At 38.6% G+C, this 19,426-nt stretch overlaps 1 protein-coding gene across 1 annotated transcript; it reads right to left on the reverse strand.

The window, feature by feature from the left end:
- Nucleotides 1–150: 150 nt before the first annotated feature.
- col8a1a (collagen, type VIII, alpha 1a) lies at nucleotides 151–11,305 on the reverse strand. The gene is made up of 3 exons (XM_058392586.1): nucleotides 11,147–11,305; nucleotides 3,297–3,519; nucleotides 151–3,159 (listed from the first exon to the last, which is right to left on the reverse strand). Exons 2-3 carry the CDS (start codon nucleotides 3,514–3,516, stop codon nucleotides 1,229–1,231), a joined length of 2,151 nt encoding a protein of 716 aa, XP_058248569.1. The 5' UTR covers nucleotides 3,517–3,519; nucleotides 11,147–11,305; the 3' UTR covers nucleotides 151–1,228.
- Nucleotides 11,306–19,426: the final 8,121 nt, after the last annotated feature.

The raw sequence follows: 19,426 nt of genomic DNA on the forward strand, positions 1-19,426 counted from the left end.
CGGGTGATAAATGACCAAAATATACTTTTCATGTGTTTCTAATTATCCTCATTATTTATATTCTATATACTTGTGCCTGTGTGTAAGTGCAACTCTTCAATGAAAACACATTTTGTAATGGATATAAATCCTTTATTTATAAAAAAAAGAGACACAAGTATTTAAAAAAGCTTAGACTTGGCTTCATTTTGGATTACTCATCTTTTACCATTTATGTAAAGGGAAAAAGTAAACAATTCTCAAATTCTCCAAGCCCTTTTTAACTTTTAATCAATCAGTAATTAGCAAGCACAGATGTAAAGGTTTTCAATTTATGGTAAGAAAATTGATAAGAAAGATACAAAGAAGAAGAATATTAAGATAGATGGATGGAAGATATTTTAATATGCTGTTTTAATGTGCACTGAAATGTATGGTCATGTTAAGTGTGTGAGATCTGTACAAGGGCTTAAATTCCTAAATGTAACTTTAATTTTTAATAGTATTTATTCAGTGGTTTTCAAAACAAGTGAGCAATGTGATAAGGTACCTCTGAACAGTCAGATTCATTTTCCAATTCACTTCGTTTCACAAGCGGGTAGCATACACACACATACTTGCTCTCATTACAGTTTTTTTGTATTATTTACTAATTAGAACGGGTATGGAAAGATTATGTCTGTGCAAAAACATTACATTTAGATAAAAATATAGGGGGAATGCATCATTATGAAATGGTAATTCTTTAGAATATGTTCACTATACAGTACATTTCAATTAATATTTAAATATGTCAGAACAATTAATTTATAATTTTCTTTTTTTTTCTTCGAAAAAATAGGTTTGTCTTGTCATATCTGGGCAGCTGCCACTTTGGTCATCCTACATATGGCACATTGTCATAAAATAGGAAATACTCCCATGTGTCCCAAACACTCTAAAGCTCAGTACACAAATTAACATATAATAGCACCACATTAGCTTGATTCCTTCTAGAAATCTCCAATTATATTATTTTAACTAAATGCAATTGGTTGTTGCTAGAGTCTTTGTACAGGTAGTATAGTGTCTGCATATACACAATACTAGACATATGCATGATCATTGGAGAGACATCACAGGAACAGTTTCATGAGGTCATTTCCTGTAATTCTGATGTTAAACCCATGTAAATGTTTTTCATTTCATGCCTCTTCTTATTTCCTTTTGATTGCTTCTCTCTCATGCTTCCTTCTTCTTCTTCATTGATCTACATGGGGTAGAGTAGGAAACCAGAGAAAGAAGAGTGGACATATTGCCCTGCATAGAGTCCAGATGCCTTTTCAGATGGTAACTCGATATGAACAGTGTCTCCTTGCTGTAACGGAACCACAGCACTGCCAGATGCCTGGTCCAAAACACCCTTCTTGTACTCATCATATGTATACATCACAGGTTCTCCATTTCGGTACAGACCCACCCACACATTGGAACCCTTGCAATGCACATGGTATGAGAAATAGTAGACACCAGGTAGGTCACAGGTGAACACACCTGTCTGTGGGTTGTAATTCTGTCGGCCATTATACAATAGCTTGTCGAATACCACTGGTGTGCCAACTGGAGGGTAGGCTGTAGTCAGTTGTGCAGTAAAAGCAGGCATCTCTAGACCACTAGAACCCATTATATCAGCTCCACCTCCATACTTCTTTCCTTTCATATGCCCACTAGCCTTTACTCCATCCAGGGCTGGCCCCATCTCAGGCAGAACACCCATGAGTTCAGGGTTTACGGCAGTTGGTCCAGGAGGTCCTGGAGGACCAGGAGGACCTGGTTTACCTGCCTGGCCTGGGGAACCAATTGGGCCTGGAGGCCCTGGAGGACCAAGAGGGCCTACAGCACCAGGGTTTCCCTCACCTGGAGGACCAGCCTTACCAGGAGGACCAGATTCTCCCTTAGGCCCAGGGACTCCAGGTGGTCCAATTGGTCCCCCTGGTCCTGTAAGCCCTGGAATGCCTTTAGGACCCTGAGGCCCTTCAGGACCAGGTGCACCTGCTTCTCCTTTAGGGCCAGGCATACCAGAAGGGCCAAGAGACCCAGGTTGACCCTTCTCTCCACCTTCTCCTTTGGGACCAATAGGTCCTGCTGGTCCCCGTGGACCAGGTTCACCATTCTCACCTGCTTGACCTGGTTGGCCTGCAATTCCTGGAGGTCCTGGCTTTCCTATATGCCCTGGTTCTCCTTTTGCTCCACCTTCACCTCTCTCTCCTTTAGGTCCTGGTGCACCAATACCACCAGGAGGTCCTACTGGTCCTTGTGGGCCAAGAGGACCACTGGGTCCTGAGGGTCCTACCATACCAGGTGGACCTCCAAATCCTTTGTCACCTTTTGGTCCTGGAAGTCCAGGTGGCCCTCCCATCCCCTTGTCACCCTTTGGGCCAGGGTATCCTGGTTTTCCAAATCCAGGTAATCCAGGCTTTCCTGGCAAACCTGGTGGCCCTGGTAGTCCTTTATGACCTGGGACACCTGGCTGACCTGGCAATCCAACCTCACCTGGTTTTCCAATGCCAGGCAGTCCTTGTGGTCCTTGTTTGCCCTCCAAGCCTGGTTGACCTTCTGGACCAAGTCGTCCAGGTGGTCCAGGTTGTCCTTCCTTACCGGGTGCTCCAGGCAAACCAGGGGGTCCAGGCTTGCCAACTCCCGGCAATCCTTTATGCCCAGGTAGTCCTGGAGCCCCAGGTGGGCCTTTTGGACCTTGTGGCCCAATATGTCCGATTCCCTTGTCCCCTTTAGGCCCAGGCAACCCTGGAAGACCAGGTAGACCTTTGTGCCCTGGTTCACCTTTGGGTCCTGCCAGTCCTGGTGGCCCTTGGCCGCCTGGCTTCCCACTTACTGGCAAGCCCGGGAGTCCAGGGGGGCCAGGTGGTCCTTTCATGCCTGGTGGCCCCTGTGCTCCACCAGGTCCCTGTTCACCTTGTGCTCCTGGTGGTCCCATACCACCAGGCTTCCCTGGCATTCCTGGCATTCCTGGTTTACCAACACCCGGCAACCCTGGGGGGCCAGGCGCACCTGGATTTCCTGGAGGACCTGGCATACCATTTCCTTGAGGACCAGCAGGCCCTGGTGGTCCTCTTGGTCCAGGAAGTCCTTGTGGTCCAATTTCTCCTGGAAGTCCCTGCACACCCCTAGGGATGGTCTCACCTGTACACAGGAAAACATGATAATATTTGCACAAAACTCAAAGAATGGTACATGACATAGAGAGATATCTGATGGGATATCTCTCACAGTTAATATATCATAGATATTTAGTTATATGGGGATGAAAAAATGATCACCTTTTTTGTCCTTGCCTTTGTTCATATGCATAGGTAATTGTGGTATTTCTTTCCTGTAATGGTGAGGCTGCATATGAGGCATCTCTTTTCCTATACCTTTGTGAGGTATATGAGGTATGGGCTGGTGCTGTTGATGATGTGCTTTGTGCCCATAATATGCACCTCCACAAACAGATGGTAATAATACCACTTGTACTAAAACCACCAGGAAAGGAGCCATGGCCTGTGGAAATCAATCAATCAATCAATCAATCAATCAATCAACCAATCAAACAAACAATTAAACAATCAATCACTTATTTATTCACTCATGAGCATAATCACTTAATTGTCAAACATATAGCCGCATAACACATATGATGTCTCTAGTATTATAACAAAGACACATTTCATAAAATTGTTTAAAAAAAACATGTTTATGGTGTCCCAGTGCCGTGTATACAAAAATATCTGTGAGTATATGGCAAATAAGTATTTAGTTAATACATTACAGACCCTCTTTGTTGCATCTAGTGACCACTATACCCAGCCACTAATTTTTAGTGGATGTCCTCCTCCAATCATGGGTGTGCCATATTCTTTCCAAGCTTTAATAATGTACATAATGGTGTCAAATATTGTAGGTTGGCAGATTTTTTTTTTATAAGCATACGATTCATTTTATTGACCTTTCTATAACAACCTAGTTTTGATAGTTCATTGTTCTTCAAGATGCAGTTTGTTTAGGTATGTTCTCTGTGGCATTCCATAAACAGGTTTATTCTGAAATTACATGTAACTTCAACTGCATACTGGTATGAAACTTCTAATGGCAATTGGTTGTGCCAGAACTAAGTTAGGGCTTTTACAGCAACAGGAGTGTGTATATATGCAAGCTAAACATTTCTGAAATTTATTTGTAAATAACAGCAAACTATATTACCCCAAGCTTCAGTATTATGAGCTACTTTGTGTAGGTTGTATAGATCTCAATTAAATTAATTTCAGTATTGCTAAAGTATTTAAAAGTTCAAGGATGGTGAATATTTATGATACTCACGCTGTTAAATTAGATTGTATTAGATTAAGAATAGCTTAGATATTACGTCTCTAATAGATACTATGTTATTAATATTAGACCTAATTAAACCCTTGCAGAAAGAGACCCTGACGCTTCCCACAAAATAGGTGTATATATTTTAGAAAGTTAATATATATGATAGAACTTAATTACTACATACCAAAAAAATAGAAAAGGAGAGGAGAGGAGAGGAGAGGAGAGGAGAGGAAATGAAAGGAGAGGTGAGGGGAGGAGAGGAGAGGAGAGGAGAGGAAATGATTGAAAGGAGAGGAGAGGAGAGTTAATTTTCTACCATCAGATGACAGTGGGGATGTTGAAGGCTTGCAACAGCTTCTTCTTTTCAAAATGCTGTTCCTGCTATGTCACAGGGCAACTGAACACACTCTGAGGAAGCACTACCCTATTCCACTAAAACACCAGTTCAAAGATACACATGATTTTTCTTGTGTTGCTTGGATTTCTAGAGAACATGGCCAATTTTGCTGTCTTGGATTCCCAGCCCAACAGGGCAAGCAGTTTTTTATTGATTTTATTTGATTATTAATTATCAGTTGCTGATGATTTGGTCCGCACATTATTACCTTTTAATACAGTTAGTAAAACTAAATCTGTACAAATAGATACTGTATCTTCCACTCTGCAAGACAACTGGTGCATGAGCTAATGAACAGGAAATGTTGCCTTTCACTTCAGTCAAAGCTCAAAGTCAACTTTGTATAGGAATTATTTGCAGGGCATTATGGGGTGTTTGAGTGTGGTGATAAACCCTGTCCCAGCTGTGTGTTATTTCCTTATTTCCTCTCATCCTTGCCTCTGTGAGAAATGGAACAAGACTGTGAAATATACAGCATTCTCTGAATTGCCCTTTTAGGGTGTGTGTGTGTGTATGTGTGTGTGTGTGTGTGAAATTTACTGCACTGAGACATTTGACAAATGCATTACAATTAAAACGGAAGTCCTCTACACTTTGTAGTATCATAACATCTTTGTATAACTCAGGTTAAAATTTCAGATATTATGAGTATTATAAAATAATATTAAAGGAAGTTAGGGAGAAACTGGCAGCAGATTGATCCATGTGACCCAGGTCAGTATGATAGAAAAGTGTGTGCATGTGTATGCATTTCCTGCTGGTATTTGAAGTGCAGATGCTTTAATTTGTAGTATAATGGACAAAGACATTAAAATCACTAACATATGATGTCTGCCATACCTAAAAACTGTTCTCCAATCTGTCCAGGATACAACAGCAGCTACAGATCTCTCCTCTCCTCTCCTCTCCTCTCCTCTCCTCTCCTCTCCTCTCCTCTCCTCTACTCTACTCTCCTCTCATTCATATCCTCTCCTCTCCTCTCCTCTCCTCTCCTTTCATTAATTTCCTCTCCTCTCCTCCTGTTTGTTCTGCTTCCTTGAGTATTGTTTTTTTCTTCCTACATATTGAACCATTTTGATTTTCTTCTCTCAGCTTAATCCATAATGTTGCAAATAGACATATTTTGACAGCTTTATTACCTTTATTATCACTTTCTACTGAGTTGTACTAGATTTCCCTAGATTACTTTCATGTAGGTTTGTCAAAGCCTGCAAAAACAGTGTATTAGAGTTTTGGAGTAACAGCATAGAACTTTGACCTTTCTCAGGCAGTTGGTGATTTTCACACAGACATGCCATGGGGACACTGAGTCTTATTTATTTAAGATGAAGCAGTACTGTCTGTAGTCAGGGTACAGTTCTTGGAATGTGTGATTTGTACAGTTGCAAATGTATGTGTTTTAAAAGAATATTCATAAGTTCAGGGCTACTGATTTGCTTAATTTATTCCAAAGCTATAGCTTCACCATCTGACCTACATCCAAATTAAAGGTTATTTTTTTGACTTTTCACAAATTTCTGGGGTAAAGACTTTGTGACTGTTAAAAAACAAAACAACAAAATGAACAGAGAAAAAAGTTAGAATGGAGTCTGTCCCTGCTTCCTAATTTTCACAACCTATAACCATACATATAAGGAGTTTAAAGTCTTTGAACCACCAGGGGGCACTGTAATAATGCAGGATTATTATTATTATTATTTTTTAAATAATTCATATACGGAAGTGTATATTTTATAATAATATCTTTCAGCATCAAGGGACACTGAGCTTGTGGTTGCTCTGTAACTTGAGAGGTATGATTGGGGAGGTGAATGTGAGGAATTTCCCTAAATAAAGTATCCATCCATCTATCTATCTATCTATCTATCTATCTATCTATCTATCTATCTATCTATCTATCTATCTATCTATCTATCTATCTATCTATCTATCTATCTATCTATCTATCTATCTGTCTGTCTGTCTGTCTGTCTGTCTGTCTGTCTGTCTGTCTGTCTGAATGTGAGGTGGGTCACTTAAGACTCCCAAAGTTCCAGAAACTGCCTGGGTGTGATTTTTGCTCAGGGACAGTAGTCACATATCATGAACATCATTCAGGAAAACCTAATTCCAACTTACCCGCATTAAGATGCAAAAAACAAAGATAGTTTTGGTTGAGTCACCTGCTTGTGTTTGAGAGTAAACTGCAGTTAACCTGACAAACATTTAGACATTTTAGAGTTTGTCAGTTACCTTGTAAGTGCAAAAAGATATTAATGATATAGAGATGATATAAAGTGTAAGAAAATGTTCTATAATATCTACAGAGGTTTAGCATGTTTAGGTGTTTATTTTAGCAAGTCTGTTAGCTAGTTAGGTCATGAGAACTAAAATCATGGTTCAAGTACTTTAAATAACCCTTGAATGAAATGATTTATTGTATGTAGTTATCCAGTGGCTAATATGTAATGTGTTCCCATGACCTTTCTCTGAAGGCACTAGGTTTACAGCCCGTGAGATGAACGGACTGTGAGTGAGTGGTATAATGTTTTCTAAATTATAATGAATGTCCATCACCTTGAACACCTTGATGTAACTATTAAAATTATTATTCTACTAATATTGTAGAAGTCTTGACTATTATTAGTAGTCAGTGCAGATTATTAATGCACTTCTTCTCACCCAAATGTTAGCTAGCATAATAAAAATGCTATGCTGATGATGCAGGTATGCTAATATGTATATATAATAGCCTATAGGTATTACATTCTTTACATGATCCTTCTTTAGGTTATTCTTCAGATTTTACAGATTTCTTAAATTTGAATTTTTTTGGTATAAGACACTCCCCTTGCGTATATGTGTACAAATACGTTATGAAGTGTAAAATGTGAGTAAATGCAGCAAATTGAACAACAAATGCACAATGCACACACACACACACACACATATATATAGATATAGATCTTGCTTTAGTCTTCTAATTTTGTGATTACTATGATCCATAAACATGTAGCTCATTGTATTCATAATACACTCCACAGTATGCGTTGTGTGTGATAAAAAGATAAACCTACTGCAAATATTATAACCATAACACTGCTGTGAATGTCCTACGCACCATTAAATATATCTGAACCATCTGAACTAAATTCTTACACATACTGTCTTGATATTTTCATGTCTGCGATATTGTTTGAGTTGGTTCTACTGTAATGTGCTTTGAACTTTCTGCTCAAACACAAGGTAAAGCTCTGAAAAGCAGTATTATTCTTTAAAAACAATCCACACAGATTTAATCAGATGCCCCTCTTTTTAATTTAAATCTATCTTTGGGTATGCTGTTAGGGAATTAGGGATGGAAAAGTCTGTCTCTCTCTCCCTCTCTCTCTCTCTCCCTCTCTCTCTCTGTCTGTCTGTCTCTCTCTCTCTCTCTCTCTCTCTCTCGCTCTCTCTCTCTCTCTCAATTAGACACACAGACCACTCTTAAACTCACGTGACACACCCATTTGCAATGCAAACCTGAAAGTGAGTTGTTTAGTCAAACCGTCACTACACTACAGAGCATGTGCACAAGTCCACATGACAGACATATGCCAGCAACCAATTTTGGAAGGAGTCTTCAGTGTCAGTGTAATAGTGAAAGAAAAAGCTGTAACTTTCCCAATATTCTTCAGAGTGCAGGGGTTGATGTATTAATAAACGACGGATTGATTGTTTATACCTGATATAACTATGTGATATCAGGAACTACCTTGTTTCAGTAAAGTTGTACAACAATAGATGAGTAATAAATAAAATTATAATAAATGGGAGATTGTTTTAAAATAGGAATAAGAATAAAACACTTTGGGACATGTTTATCACATTGCAGTACAACTGTTTTATTTGACTTCTGCAGTGTATAGCAGAGAGTCATATAAATTGCAGAACAAATGAATAAAAACTAGTCATAGTATCTTATTATCTAAAGCTTTCAGTCATAATTAATGGAATATTTGTTTTCTGACACTGGTGCTCATGCAGGTATGTTTCCCAGTCAAATATTCTGCCACTGTTGAATAACTGCTTGGACAATGGATCATGTGTCAGTAAGCCCTTATACTGAAGGCCTTCTTAAACATGGCCTCTGGCCTCAGGACAGAAGGAACTCTCATCTACCTTTTGTTCACCCCTTCTGTTGGAATCTCACGCAGCACATCAGCCAATAAACAAAGCTTGTAAAATTAACACCTCATGGCACAAATAGGGCAGGTTAAGAGAAAACACACAGCTACACAATGGGCTTACTTGGATACAGCTGGCCCCTAAAAACCCAATATTTACAGAGCTATCATCATTTCTCTATTCTTCTGATGGTTTCAGGCATGCTGTCCATTTCCTTGCATTCCATTTCTACCCTCACTCCCGCTTTCTGTCTACACAGATCAGTAGACTAACAAAGAGACATCTAAATAATCAGTGAGAGGCATGGCGTTTTGTGACTACAGGACAAAAATGTCCAGAGAGTGGAGAAGGAAAATCCAAAGAGAGGTGGAGAGAGAAAGATGGACTTAATCAAAGCTTGGAACAAATATTCCTCCACTGCATTCTTAATAGTCTAGGATTTCTACTGTTAACAGATGTGAAAGTCTGAAAGTTTGTTTAATTCTTTTTTTGTATTTACTAATAACCCGATGGAACAAGCCATCACACTGGAAGCTCTGTTTTATTTTTCTGTCAGTGGCACACATCAGTTTCACTGTTTGATTAGGTCTTATTATGCATCTGTGTTCCTAGCTTCCTAGCCAATAAAGTAATATTATTTAAATATACTATCCAGTGAGCTAAGCACACTAGGTTTAGTGTTTCTAAAAAGCAAAGAGGCAAAGAGCAATTCTCCAGTTTTGACTCAAGTGGAAAAATCTAATTGTGGTCTAATTGAAGCGGGACCAGGCTCATTACCTGTTGGTGAGTATGAATCAAGGATTGATAAATAACGGTCTAATAAATAAGCACATCAAATTTAGCTGATGTTAATAACCACACAAAACTGAGCTGATTTGACAATTACTTGATTTTTCAGATGTGGGATTTTGATGTGGGATTCAGATGACAGAAAAATGATGTGGAAGTATAAAAGTATATTTCAGTGTAACACTCAGGCCTGGTCAGTGTCCAGCAGCTGCAACAGAGCACTCATTCTGTCTGCTCATCCACTTACTCGGCTTACAGCGTTTTCACACTGCGCTGATAATAAGAATGAGAATCTCAGAAGGAACGTGTGTTGTATGTAGACCCTGAAGCAAAACCTTTAAATGTGCTTGAACATGGTTTGTGTGTTATACAGTTTGTATAGTAAGTTGAGTGCTGGAAACAGGCACTGCAATTTGAGCAATGTATGGTTGTTTTATATCTGCTAAATAACTTTTCATATTTTAAGTCTGCTATGTGTAACTTTGATATTGCACTGAAAAGTCCAAAAACCTCTCTGCTATCACCTTTCCATTTAGGTGTGTAATATAAAACTGTAATATGAATGAGAAATGTTTGAAAAATCCAGCTGTGTGGTTTAAACTTTGCAGACTATTTCAGGATGTGTTATAACCTCTATCTCCTCTCTTTTTAATATTGATGATCCATGATCAAACGTATACATAAATTGTAGATCAGTACTCCTACTGACAATTTCAGAAGTAGCAATAAGAGAGTGGTCTAGTCTTGGAGAATAAATATCATATCTCTCTTAATCTAATGGATATTTGCTAAACCGTCTCTTCATTCATCTTTATCTGTTAGTGGGGGAGCTTCATCATACTGCCACGCTCAGGCTCAAGTTGAAATTCCTAGGGACTGAATGTTGAGACACTTCCGGGGACTACTTGTATGATCCAAATAGGCTTATTATTACCCTCATTTAAAGAGTCATATATGTTGAATTCATATAAGAGAGAATCTGATGTCTCTGATGAGAATCTGAATGTACTGCAGCTGATACTGTTCGACAGATGACATAAGACCCACAAGTTTTAGCGCTGAACTGAACACTCTAGAAAGGTGTGTCTTAGGCAAATTAGTACTGTGGGCTGTCATGTCAGTGCTAAAGCAAAAAAAAGTGCTATTTACTGTACTAACTCATAATTTGCAGTGATAGACTCTATTCACAAAATAAAACATGAACATTAAACTTTAAATCAATTCTCAATCTTTGAATATTGAGAAGTTAAAAAGACACAACAAAAAAACAAAATTATTAGAATTGAGTCAGCTGGGATGCTTGTATTTCCAATACATACATGTACAGATGAATTACTTTGTTGCTACTAATACTTTATGCAATAGTATAGTGTCCATTGTAGTAATCAGATGCCATGAAATGAGTCAAGAACACACAATTCAGATATCATCAACATGTAGGTAAGTTTGTGAGAAGAGAAAGTGAGAGAGAATATGGCTTACCTTCACCTCTCTGGTTTCAGCCGATTAGGGGATATTCTCAGGGATCTGGGCAATCCCTCAGACAAATTCCAACACACACCCCTCAGCTGAATGGATGGATGACTGGACTTAAACAAGCAGCACCCTACACACACTCACCTTATATCTCCAGTCAGGACAGGAGGGGTGGAGAAAGAGAGTGAGAGAGTAGGGGGTGGAGGTGGAGAGAGATGGTCAGCATAGCGATGTCATAGTCTTGTGTTATTCGGGCTAAATTCTAAACACTGTGGTTTGTTTGTCTTTCCAAAATCCCTGTGTGGGCAGCATCGCCCTCATTACATCTCACAATGATGTCATTACACTCAGACATTGAGCTTGATGGATCTTGGATTGCCGTTCTCCCCCCTTAATGAACATAAGTGTGTGAGGTTGAAGAGTTCCTCTCACTGGAAATTGTCCTCCTGTGGAAAAAATCAAAATATTGTCTCACTTACTAATACTGATTGCTTGAATTAAACTTCTTATTTGCATCACGATCTCTTTTAATGGTCTGAATGAAGAATCCATTCATTCTTGTCTCAGCTCAAGCTTCAGGCTGTATTTAGTGTACATACTATGAAACTGTATTTTAGACCACATTTGCTTGTTGTGTCTACATAGCCATGACTGGAAGATATCAATGCATTCTTCTTTCACTGCAGGCATCCGGACAACTGAAGCCCATTAGATCACCATAAAACCACAGACTGTTACCACAAACAGAGTAGAGTAGATTTTTGTTGGACCTTTGAACGCATCAACATTAAACATATCTAGAATTAGGTTACCTGTTAAACCATTAAGGTTGTTTAAACCCACTGAGAAAAATAACTTTTCCAAAAACTGAAACTGTGCTGGTTTACATGATGATCTAGCTGGTTGAAGGTTTAATAAAACCAAATAGATAATCCCTTGTGGTTAGGTGGATTAAACAAAGCACCTTAACAATCCTGCCAATTCTGGAGTGAATGGCCCTTCCTTTTGACCTCCATTCAAAGTGATCAATGGGTTATCAGCATTTTATGTTCTTATTGTCAGGTGGAATGAACCTCAGTGGTGGTGCAGATAAAATGTGTGTGTGTGACCTGAAACCCTTCAGACAGGTCAACAGTTAAAGCTAGAACCCCCTGCTGCTAAATCAGACCACGGCATTGTGTAACCAAGGCAATAAGTCAGATGAGCGGAGATTTCCATAAATGTTAGAACTGGAATAAGACGTTAACCACAAATTTGTGATGTTAGCCTTGATTTAACACAGTTTGAGAGAGAAGATTAGTGTCTCTTGTGAAGTGCTGAGTAGGTGGAAGATTCTGCTCCGATACATGCCAGTGTTGTATGAATGAACAGGCAGAGACAGTGACAGACGGAGACAGGGTGGAGGGCCTTCCGAAAGAATGCGCCTTTCTGACTTTCCAGGTAGGACTTTCAGCTGCCCATTTCTCTAATTTTTTTAATTTACTGAACCAATCATTTGTATCCAAGACACATACTCACTCTAGATATTAATGTCCATCCCAGTAGACAAAACTCTCCCCGAAACCAGTTATGAGTACAAAGAAAGTTATTGAACATTCATAATACACCGGTACAAATAAATTGGACAAAATTTCTATAATTGGATCTCATGATAAATAAATAAAAAAAAAGGTGGCCAAAATGTTTACAGAGTAGGGATGCTGTCCAGCAGAAGACGGACCTTCCCCCAATAATGCACACACACTTCCCACACTGCCCTGTGCACATGCACATTCTCACACACTTGCACACACCAAACTCAATTAACCATGAGTGCGTTTACCTACCAAACACACTCGCCTCGGCATCTGTTTCTTTGTTTGACCATAAGGCAGAGAAACAGAGGGTTGGGCAAAAGGAAGAGAAACTTAAGGAAGGAATGAGAAAAACTCCAAAAGCCTTCATTTTCCAAAAGTCCATTATCCGATTGGTTTTGTGAGAAGGTAAAATGAAAACAACTGTGTTCTGGAAAAAATAGTCAATGCACCTTATTATTAGAAGGAGAAGTGTTTTCTAACTTTCAGCAGTTTAAGGGTAGTAGAAACATGAACATAAGAACATAATACATAATGCAGATGAAAACATAAACTCTTTTGTATCACACTGCTATTAAATTCTTGAATCTGATTGTTCACAATATAAGCAATAACAGGACCTTGTTTTGTGGAAGCAATTTTGGCAAATAAGAAGAATAAAACACTGTCCTGTGTGCCGTTATAGGAAAACAGTCAGTTTTAAAGTGGTAACAGTAAATCAGCTTCACATTGGTTCACACTGTTAATTATTTTCATATAACAATACATACGTCATTATTCCTTACATAAAAAGGGTTCTTTAAAGGTAAATGGGACTTTAGAGCTTCTAAATAATTCTGCTGTATTTCCCGTATCCAGACAACCAATTTTCTATGAGTAGCTGTTGTTGAATACTATTTTATAGCCTTGCTTAGCAGTTGTACATCAGATTAATCCATTTTATAATGCTGTGCACCCATTTTGTACTGTTAAAGTAGGTGGCTAATGTTCATACATAAACATTTGAACAGTTTATGGTTGGTTATGTCAAACTGGCTGGGGTTAGTTTGGTTGCCAGGGGGTGCGGGGGTTCAGGGACTGCATGCTCAATAGTGGCTGTAAAGTCCTGCACAGGCCCATTTTCCCACAGCTGCAGCTCTCCTGTCCTATACAGCAGCCTGGGAACACATTCAGCACACAATCTGACAACCGTCCATCACCATGGGAACCTGTCCTGGGACAGTGGGTGACCTCCGTTAGACTGTAGACCACACATTTTCTTACACTTCAAATCTTTAACCCTCTAACCTTCTACAGACATATGACATATGCGCTGGTTTTTTGTGATTTGGCCATTTTTCTAAATTTGCTGAAACATTAATATGAAGTTATTTCTCTTATCTCAAATTACTCTGGCAGCTGTATGCTTTGTGTGTGTATGTGTGTGTGTGTGTGTGCGTGTGTGGTCTGGTTTGGTCAGGGCCCCCCATGGTCTTCTTGCACTGACATAGCCTACGCTGCAGGAGAGGGTTGACCGGCAACTTTACACATCACCAGTAAAAAAAAAACAAAAAAAACACCATGGGCAAGTTTTCGTTCTGGAAATTTCGGAAAATTATAAAAAAGCAAGTTTGTTTTTGTGTTTTTTGTAAAAACCTCAGAACGGGCAGGTACATCCATAAAAAATGCATTAAAATGTTACCAAAAATTTAGAAGCATACAATTGTACTGGTTACCTTGTTATACTGCAGCGTTTCAGTTTCCCTTCACTGAAACTAAAGGGCCAAAAAATGGTCCAGTATGACAATGCCCCTGTGCACAAAGCAGGCTGGTTTGCCAAGTTTGGAGTGGACGAACTCAAGCGTCCTGCACAGATCCCTGACCTCAACCCCACTGAACACCATTTGGACGAACTGGAGCACTGATTACCTCATTAATGCTCTTAAGGTTGAATGGGCAAATCCCTGCATCCACATTTAAAAATCTTTTAGAAAGCCTCTCCAGCAAAGAGGACTTGATCTGGAACTAAATCAAGAAGCATGGGTGTGATGTTTAAGTGTTAACAAACTTTTGGGTATGTAGTTTACTTTTTCCCCTAAACACATGGAGAAACCATGAAGTTTTATTCAAATCTAACAGAATTTAATGCTTTTTTTCTGAAATGCACTGGTGTAAAAATTATTGGCACTAGGGATGGAACTGAATACAGATACACACATAATTTGGAATGAACAGATAATTGCTCATTAATTCTTCCTGCATAAGCATTTAAGGTTGTAGTGGTTTAAATTATTCTAATAGCTAGTTTATATTTTGGAAAAGTGAAAGAGCTAAACCAGTTACATTTGTAAATTTCCACTGATATGAACAAACAAAACACATTCTGACTGTAAATGACTATTGTGAGTATAAAAATAAATGAAATTAATGAAAAATAACATGAAATTTATGACAATAACAATTACATGACATTGGTTTTAAAGAGTAGTTTCTTTATAGTTGAAGTGAAAATGTTTTTTAATTTTTAAAAAAAATGTAAATGAAATAATATTTATGAAATATTTAATATTTAGTTTAGAATGCTTTTGAGGTGAGGACTGGACACCTACTGTACAAGCTTGTGTTAGTATTTGTTCATATTGGTAGTATTTATCATTTTAGACTTTGCTCTAGTTTGTTCATACATGGGTGAGATTTTGGTGTGATTTTGTAAACTATTGATTAAAATGGCACCTGGATCATCATCATTTCTGCGTAAAAGCTTGTAAATTCCTATTTTTATCAATTTAACACAGAGACAGACTGTGTGTATGTGTGTAAGGGTGTGTACAGTGAGTAGTAGTTCACAATGTACTGTTACTCTGCTCCTCCCTCAGACACCCATACACACCACATCTTTGTCATTGTCTTAATTTAACACCTCATCGCAAATCTACGGATGATTAATCCCATGGTGACTGCAGCACTCTAGGTTTCTGTCAGTGACGCTGGTATTATAACTCTCAGAATGAAATCTCAGAGTGAATATGATAGCATAAAACAGTGATAGTGAACTTGTATCTATGTATTTAATTCATATTGGCTTGATGATTGTCCTGATGTGTGGGTGTGTGTACAGTGCGTGGGTGGGATGTGTATTTAGCTGTAAGTGCTCAGTCCTCACACCATCATGCCTGTCCATGCACACTACCCACAATCCTCTGCCTTAGTCAACAACATGTAACATTCCAGTGCTAAGGTCTTCCGAAGGCATGATGACTTCATCACTTTAAAACTGCCCTGCCGTCCAGACAACACAGGCACATCAAACATGTGCCATCTCCATGGCTGTTACAGTAGAATGACTTTCATGACTTACAGTGGTTGTATAAAGTACAGAAAATAAACTTGCTAGCTCACTCATCTGAGACCTTCCTCCTCTCCTGCTGCTGTGGTTTGTGCAGCCTATTACCTCTGAGTGTCAAAGATCACCGTGGCCCCACTGCTCTGTTTAGACGGCGTGGGTGGGTGTGTTTGTGAGTGCATGTGTGTTCATCTGTGTGTACATGTGAAAACCCCTGTTAGTGCCAGAGGCATTCTGTTCTAGTCAAGACAAAGGACAAATACATTAATCATAACAGTGTAATCTGACACAGAAATTGATTAAGGCGACTAGCACAGCCGTATTAGAAGTAGCACACACATCCTAATGTTGTACGTGTGTGGGCTCTTGTCTTCCTATGGCGTATAGGTCACGGTTGTCAGAAAACCATACACATGGCCGTCAAGCACCATTTGGATCAGACAGATGAACCTCTTTCCATTTCCCTTCCAGACACACCAACATGCACACGCAAACCCACAAGTCAACACAATGGATGATTTTAAATTATTAATACATTTTGGGAGGGAGTTTTAAGCATGTGACATTATGTGGTCATGAAATACACTGTAGCATATTAGGCCATCATTTCTAACAACATAGTGTATATGTTCTAATCTTTATTTGCATAACACATATCACTACTACATGTATCAGTGGGAGGGGAGGCACCATGGCTTAGCGTGCTGCCTCACACCTCCAGGGTTGGTGGTTCGATTTTTGCCTCCACCCAGTGTGCAGAGTTTGTGTGTTCTCTGCTTGCTTGGTTTCCTCCAGGTACTCTAGTTTCCTCCACCAGTCCAAAAACTTTTGTTCTAGGCTGATGGGCATCACTAAATTGCCCGTAATGTATGATCATGACCCTTCCAGGGTGTCCTCCTCCTTGTGCCCTGCATCCCCGAGATAGACTCCAGGTTCCCTGCAACACTGTATAGGATACGCACTACAGAAGATGAATGGATGGACGGATGGATGAATGAATGTATGGACATATCAGTTATTTCAATATATGTATATTTCAGTGCTGCATATAATGGAATGAAAATGAAAACCCACTTGACATGATTTGATGTACAGTTGATTGCATCTTGTGCCAGAGAAACAGTGCACAAATGCATGAGGAGTGATGGTTGATGAAAAATGTAGGGTCTGTGATTTTATTGGCTATGTAAGTAAAATTCCATGTGGAGAAATACATATAAAACAACTCAGAGGAAGAATCCAGGAGTAACTACTTTATGTGTACTAACTGGGACCAAATAATAGTGACTATTTGTATTTGTTTTCAGGTCACTGATTTTAAATGATTTTGAACATTATTCAGTTTATTTATACATGATTCTGCTCAGTTATAAGAAATCTTATGTTAACTGATAATGGTTGGTGTACCACAAAGCTCAGCTTTGGCAATTTACCAGTTGTGGAGAAAGTGTTCATTTAAATGGTTGCATAAAAGAATAGTGTCTATTGATACCAATTCATTTTTTCCCTATGGTTTATACTAGAGTCTAAACTATGAGGCATAAAGAAAATTGCACCATTATTTCAACATTGCATTTAATGAACAGCCAACCTGCAGTACAACTCTGGTTCTGTTTTTAGTTTTATTTTATTTACCAAGGAATAAAGTAGATTGGAATTTATTTAGCTCTTCATGATCCAGAACATCCTCTGTAAAGAATCTATGTTTAGCTCTTGTAATTTAGAAGGCCAAACCAGATATTTAATTTTATTTCGGATTTTATAAAACCTCTATTGTATATGCTGTGTGAGGAGTTTATTGTTGCACAAATCTTGTAATGTGATGTGAGAACCCGGGGTTGAACCATAGGGTGCATCTGGTCCTGTAAAATGACCTCATATGCCATGGTCATTACACGGTGCTGTCAAGCAATTATCAGACCTAATGACTTCCAGGAAATGGCTGTCTACATCGCCATGAATGATATATGAAAAAGGTTGAAAGACGTCTCATCAGACCATACACTCAGTTATCTTTTTACCACATTCACCATATTAATATATCAAATGTAAATTCTTGACAGTATGTCTGTCATCTGCTGGAAGCCATTAAATTTGGGCAGAACAATAGAACAGGTCTATGTGTAAAAGGCTGTCTGAAAATTAGAGCAAAGTCCTGATCTAAAGAGAAGCCATTCTTCATTAACTTACTGTATATGGCATATTTACTTGTTTCTTAACGTTTTATTTATAGCCGCATGAAAATGCTATAATAATTCATGGGATTTTAGCCTTTTTCCTTTTTTTATCAGTGTGTACTACTTCTCTCTAGTGCTTTCTCCGTTACTTCTCTAGTAAAGGGATGCAAATTTTGTGAAACTTTTCTATGTTGTGTCTTTGTGTGTTAGATCTAATGGGCCACGTCATCATTTCTAGCCTTCTTTGTTCTTTATGTTTTGGTGCCGATTTGTTATTGTTTGTCCATGATTAACATGTGCTCTTATAAATTTTGAGATGGTTTTACTTGAGTTATTAAAGAATTTGCAGGTGTTGTCACTAGCTTCTGCTTCTTAGACATAAACAATTTGGCCTCTAGAGTTTCTTCAGGTTGCTTTGAAAATGCATATTACTTATGCAAAGTTGCTGGGTAAAACTGGTAGCTGAAATAAACCTAACATGACTCATTCATGTAATTTTAACTTAGTTTAAAGAAAGGTACAACACTCTGAGGTATTTCTATTGTTTTCTTCACACCCTCTAATGTATTCTTGCCCATAGTGCCAAATTAGCCGAATTAGAAAACTGACATTGAATACAACAAACATAATAGAAGATAACTTGGGGTAGAAGAAAAACTGAAATCCTATGAGGTTGAGTCACTCTGGACTTTTCACCTCAGACAGACTGCAGACAGCAGTTTCACACTCTATAGCTGTGTCCTTCCTACACAAGACTGCAAAGTCTACCTCAAACTCCGGATGCAGTGCTCAGTCCCTAGTGTGTGGCACTGGATCTGGCATTTTGATGTGATGTAGAGAGAGTTTCAACTCCATAAAGTTTTTACAGGCCTCTTTATTATAGGCTTGTGCAGGTTTCTCTCACTAAAGTCTTTAAATATGCTTAGGTAAAATGAAGGATATTCTTTGTTTAGAGTAATGGCATTAATGTCATTATAAGTGTGTGACTTATAGAGAATAAACAATAGAACAATCGACTCTTTGATTATGCCCAGACCTATGTGTAACGTTTCTCTGTGTTGCATAAGGAATAAATCACTTCGGGACATGCTCTTATCAGATTGTAGTCATCACTGGGGTGCTGTGATGAACGAGTTGCTCTTACCACCCTAAAGTTTTATGCTCAAAAACAACACATCCTGAAATATTTTAACACATTAAAAAAATGCTTTTA

The sequence above is a fragment of the Hemibagrus wyckioides genome, linkage group LG06 (genome assembly GCF_019097595.1).
Source record: "Hemibagrus wyckioides isolate EC202008001 linkage group LG06, SWU_Hwy_1.0, whole genome shotgun sequence".
Taxonomy (NCBI): Eukaryota; Metazoa; Chordata; class Actinopteri; order Siluriformes; family Bagridae; genus Hemibagrus; species Hemibagrus wyckioides.